The sequence below is a fragment of the Pterocles gutturalis genome, unplaced genomic scaffold (genome assembly GCF_000699245.1).
Source record: "Pterocles gutturalis isolate BGI_N339 unplaced genomic scaffold, ASM69924v1 scaffold29458, whole genome shotgun sequence".
Taxonomy (NCBI): domain Eukaryota; kingdom Metazoa; phylum Chordata; class Aves; order Pterocliformes; family Pteroclidae; genus Pterocles; species Pterocles gutturalis.
In genome coordinates this window covers 11,632-17,330 of record NW_010118945.1, presented here as the reverse complement: position 1 = coordinate 17,330, position 5,699 = coordinate 11,632, and the positions used below count along the sequence as shown (strand labels likewise).

General features: G+C 41.3%; 1 protein-coding gene across 1 annotated transcript in view; it reads left to right on the top strand.

Annotated features, from left to right (window-relative positions):
* Nucleotides 1–2,309, top strand: part of ELF2 (E74-like factor 2 (ets domain transcription factor)) — a gene marked incomplete at its 5' end in the record, with an annotated part of 8,940 nt that extends 6,631 nt beyond the window's left edge. Inside the window, 3 exon segments of the mRNA XM_010076410.1 lie at nt 1–2; nt 4–186; nt 603–2,309. The exon segment at nt 1–2 is cut by the window's left edge and continues 166 nt beyond it. Coding sequence (XP_010074712.1) covers nt 1–2; nt 4–186; nt 603–1,230 — 813 coding nt within the window.
* Nucleotides 2,310–5,699: the final 3,390 nt, after the last annotated feature.

Genomic DNA, 5,699 nt, shown 5'->3' with positions numbered 1-5,699 from the left:
ATCTGCAGAAAATCTTTTAAAAGCAGCAACCTCTGCACGTGGAGGAAAAAATACCTCTCAGTTAAGCTGTACCAGAACTGAAAAAGCAGTTACCAGAGTTGTGAATATTGCCTCACCAGCACATGATACATCGTCATCTCGTCCCTCAACTACCACTACTACTGTCCCAGCAACGACAGCTCCCAGGTTTGTAGTAATGTGTCATTTGCTAATGACAAGCAGTGTTTGGGTTAGGAAGCTGTCTTTTAGTTTTTTGGTTTACGTTTTAAATGTTGGAAATCGTTTCTGATTTGCAAGCAGCAGTGTAACATGATGGAGTACTATGACAGTCTAGTCTATGACCTCAGAGCCAACTGTCAGTGTGCTTGCCCTTGAGCATATTTTAAAATTATGTAGAGAGATGGGAATAGAAGAAAGAGATATGAATGCTGGTAGATTTCCAAAGTCCTATTGCTAGATGTGCAAAAGGTTTGGTGGTTTTTTTGTTTTAGTTTTTAAGAACCAATTAAAAATCTGTAAATCCTAGATTTGTCTGTCCCTGTTGTCATGTCCAATGATGCCATGTTTTGGCTTAAATGCACACATCTCTCTTTATTTTGCAGGACTGTACGTGTGGCAATGCAAGTGCCTGTTGTAATGACCTCACTAGGACAGAAAATCTCAACTGTGGCTGTGCAGTCAGTAAATACAGGGTCACCCTTAATAGCCAACACAAGTCCAACAACAGCAACAACTCCAAAGGTAGTAATCCAGACAATCCCTACTGTGATGCCAACCTCTGCTGAAAATGGAGACAAAATCACAATGCAGCCTGCCAAAATCATCACGATCCCTGCCACGCAACTTACGCAGTGTCAGTTACAAACAAAAACGGGCCTGACTGGGTCAGGAAGCATTAACATCGTGGGAACTCCGTTGGCTGTTAGAGCACTAACCCCGGTGTCTATAGCGCATGGGACACCAGTAATGAGACTATCGGTGCCTGCTCAGCAGGCGTCTGGCCAGACTCCTCCCAGGGTGATTAGTGCAGTTTTAAAAAGTCCAGAAGTTAAGTCAGACACAGCGGCTTTAAAACAGGAACGTGAAGTAAAAACACTGCAGCTGGTAAAAGAGGAGAAGCCCACAGATGGAAGCAAGACTGTGACCCACGTAGTAGTTGTTAGCACGCCTTCTGCTATTGCCCTTCCTGTAACAATGAAAACAGAAGGAATCATAATGTGCGAGAAATGAAGAGTAGGTTGCTTCCAGCGTGGACTTGTAGACTGTTACGGTTTTGAGTATACTGACGTAATTGGGGGAGGGAAGTGGATGCAATCACCAAGTCGAAAAGGAGAGTTTTGAAATGTTAATAAACATGCATATGTTGAAGACATACTGGAAAAAAAATTATTTTCCCGTGTTTCAGTGGGAATTGAACCACATTGATATACTGACAAAAACTGCCTCTTCCAGTTGGGAAACAGCTGAACCTATGGAGAAGGAAAGGTAGAGGGACTGAAAAGGGACCAAACAGTTCACTACGTTGCCAAGTTACACTAAGACCTGGAACACTAAAAGAGAGCTGTGTGAGAGGTTTGCTTTGTTTTTTAGTTTTCAGGGGGAGAGGAAAGTCTCATTGTTACAAATGGCAAATTTGATGCATTTTATATGCATACCAGCAATTACTACTGTGTGCCCACAGTACTCAACTGGTGCTATGTGAAAAACTCTGCTACTAGGTGTTGTAGAATGTTAAATAAAGGAGAAGGTTAAGAGCTTCTAAAAGAAGACAGAGACCTAGAGGAATTTTTGTATTATACAGCTTGAGCAGATTCAAAATGAAAGCCTTAGACTGATTTTCAGTTATCTTTATTGAAATAAGCTAATGGCTTGTTTGTTTAAAGCTTTTTTTATTAAAACAAATTTTTTAAAAATCTTGTACCTAGCACAGTATTGTTATAGAATTACATGTAACATATTTTGTATGGTAGTTAAAGGTCTGTCTAAATTTCTTAATTGTGGACAAAATAGCAGCAGGCTTTCTGCCTTCTGCTGTAACATGCCTGTGTCTCTCACTTAGCCTTGACATCCGTGCATACATTTCAGTTTCAGCTCTACTCTGTCACTTGAAAGGTCACGCCCAGCATGAGCTTTTGTCAGGTAGTTCTAAACCTGTAAATTTTTTTAGTTGAAGTTAAGAGGGAAGTACCAGTGTTCAGAATGAACTATAATAGTTTGTATATTCAACATTTGAAGTATATTCTATTTTGTTGTACTCTTGTTTCAAAGTGTATTCAAGTAGGTTTTACTGAAATATAGAAACAAAATTTCATGGTGTTTGGTCTGGTTTTTACTTTTTCCTTTTAACGTGTTAACACTTTTTTTTTGCTTATTTGAAATCTTCCAGGCATTCAGCCTAGGATAGCTGATATAGTGTGGAAGTTTGGAACTCCTCGTTACTCCGGTACTCTGAATGGCTGAGCAACTCTCCCACACAGTACACCGAAATATTTTTTCATTGAAGTGTCTGAGAAGCTCATGGTAGTTGGTGAGGTAACTTCTGACAGGGGTCTAGTCCTCCTTTCCCTTTTTTCAGAATGGTGAGCGTATGCAGTGTTCTTGCATTGGGGCTAATCGTGAATGCTTGTGGAATAACTTGAGTAGCTTAAGAAGTTACTGCCCTCCAGCTGACAGGTGATAACTTTGTATGCACTCCCAGTTGTTTTAATGCAAAGAAGAGAGTGTTCACTTAAATGATTCTGAAAATCAATAACTTCTAGAGCTCTGTGAACTACATAACTATTGCTGCAGCTACACCTTAATTTCCTAAGGCTGTACTGCAAAGGAAAGGTAGAAATGAGCAGAGTTGGCTACCCTGATCTCTCTGACGATCTCTACCAGTAGGTAGAAACTGTAAAAAAAGAGAAACACTAAGTTATACTGCTGGTGCTTTTGTTGTTGTTGCCATTGATGTTTCCAGCTGTTAATATTTTAGCTTCAGTGCAAATACGTTACTTGAGGTAGATTTTTTTTTTCCTGAATGAAGTATTGAAATAGGTTTTCCATTTATAATTGCACTTAAGTTATGAGGTATCATGATACATTACTACAGGGTAAAGCTCGGGTGAGAACAGACAGTACACAAATTACTCTGTAGTTGCAGTCCATGTGCAAGGGTTTGGCTTAAAATAGATGCAGGATAGCTTACCCTGTTTTCATGGGGACCACATGGGTACTACAGCAGTTACTAGAGAAGCAGCACATCAGCTTTTGGGTACCCGGGTGCCCAGTGGAACCCCTAGTTCCTAGCAAGATGCCCTGGAAAGTCTTCAGAGCAGGAACTCAGTACATTTAAGTACTTCATTCCCAGAGGAGCAATTTCTACAGAAATCTGGAACTGAGGTCTTCAGTAATGATAAAGGAGACCCTAATTAAATACTTGCATTGAAGTTTATTTTTTCCCTTTAACTTTTAATACTCAAAACTGAGTTACCTGGAGGGTCCTAGCAGTAAGCCCCATTCTTCCCTTTGAATGGTAAGAAATGTGGGAATAGCTCTATACAGCCAGGCCAGCATGTGGGGAACTGTGAAAGTCTTCTGAAAAATGGTTTAATTTTCATCCTTTAAGCAAGGAAGCAGAAAAGTGTGATGTAGAAGGCAGCAATCCCTTCCACCAGCAGTTAACCAAAAGAAGCAAAGGTTCTTACAGATAAACTGTTTCTGTCCTTCTGTGAAGGAGTCCAAAGACTCCTTCACAGGAGGCAATGTAGAAGAAGGAAGAGGATTTCTGTTGCTGAGAGAGGTAGGACAGAAAGGGAGGTAGGGGGAAGCTGGGCAATGGGTTGCCTGATTTGACAGTCTGAGAGGCACTAGTGTGCTGGGTAAAGAGAAATGGAGCAGTGTGAAGAGAGGCAGGCAGGCAGTGTATCCTTTGGAGGCAGAACAAGTTGGAGCAAGAGGACAAGAAGAAAGAAAAGTAATCGCATTTTTAAACCCATATTTGTAAGTCTTTTCTATAAGAAATCCTCTTCTAAATGGCTGTTATTTGATCATATGTGAAAGAGAGATGCTTTACCTCAGAAGATGAAATGTATATCACTGGAGTATTTCTAGTGAAGACCTTTCTGACACCTAATTTAGATACACTGGAAGTCAAATGGGGACAAACTATCTTCCTGGAAATAGATAAGGATCTCCAGCTGATTAGTTCCTTCTCTTAAGTTAGAGCCAAGATTTCATCATGTACTGGTAACAATGAAAGGAATGAAGGCGCACGTTTTTACTTGTGAGATAGGCAGCCTGGAGCTGTGCTCCGAGATGCTGCTGTTACTGTGGGTGCTGCATCTTGACACAGAACTGGTGATAGTCCTTTGGCTCTCTCCCCTGGCCACCTGGCAGGTGGCACACGTGTACTGGCTGCCAGAGGATGTTTATCACAAGTTGGTTAAGTGCTGCGAGAATCTCGACCAGTGTGAGGATGTGCTGTAACTGAAATGGAAACGGTTCTTAACCTGGCTTCAAACAGTGAAGCCTCTTTTTATTAACCTTTCTATGTATGCCTTTGTACTTCTCACTTTTTTTTTTTTTTAATTTAGCTGCTAGCTGTAAGCAGAGACAGGCTTCTTGTTACAGTCAGGTAGTGATTTCTGTGTATGTGCTTAAGCACAGCTCTTCAGCATTGCTTCGTGTGTGTGTCATTCCTCCGAGTTGTTCCGAGATCCGGTCGTTCTTCAGAAGTGGTGTGTAATCTAGGTAACAAGCCATACTTCTTAGAAGAGGCAGCCTCTCCCTGGAGATTTCTACAGCCAAGTGTCAGAGTGGCAAGATTCCCACCTGTATCTGAAGATGTTTGATCATTGTCTAGGTCTGTGCAAGCTTGCTCTTCAACATGCTGCTTTAGGCCAACATAATTAATTACTGTCTGGGGCAGACATGTTTTTACTGATGGTGTTGGAGGACATGACCTCAGGATGAGGGAGCTTTCATCAGGTTAGTAACCTCTGAAACAGGCAAAGGGACACAAAAACATTGAACCAGTTTGTATCTAGCTATGCTCCTAGACTTCTGCAATCCCATTGAAAAATGTGTTATTTTGTCCATGTGTGAAAGTGGGACTGGCTTTTACATCTGAAGCTGATGGCTCATGTACAAGAGTTCAGGTTTAAGTAATCCTTGTCAAGTAGTAAGTTTTCTAGATGTGCAAGTGGAATGAAACTGTAGTGTGACGTGGGTATGCTTTATACAGAAGGCATTGAGATACACAGCCATGGTATCACTGTTTTTACATAAATAAATACAAACGTATAACTTTTTCAAATAACTACTGTTGTAAGTTATAGGAGGGACAGGGTAATGTTCTGTCATCCACAGGAAAAAACTGTGAATGGCAACTTGTAATAAACATCTGAATATAAAATTTTCTGGGTTGTGGCAAGAAAAGTTGCAAGGGGAATCCCATGCTGGTGACCAGTGTTTTTGTTACACTCTCTTGGATAAAGTCGATCTTGCTCAGCATTAAAGTGAGGGGTTCTGTGCCTTGACACGGCACAAGCGATGCAGGTAAAGCGTGCTGCAGGGAAGGCTGTGCTCTTGGGATCCTCTGCTAATTCACTGACTTGAGAGAATCACATCTGAGCTGAGCAAGGATCAGTGAGCCAGAGGCAGTCAAGAGTTGAGGAGAAAGTGGAGTGGTGCCTGACTCACTGTGAAATGTGCAGCAG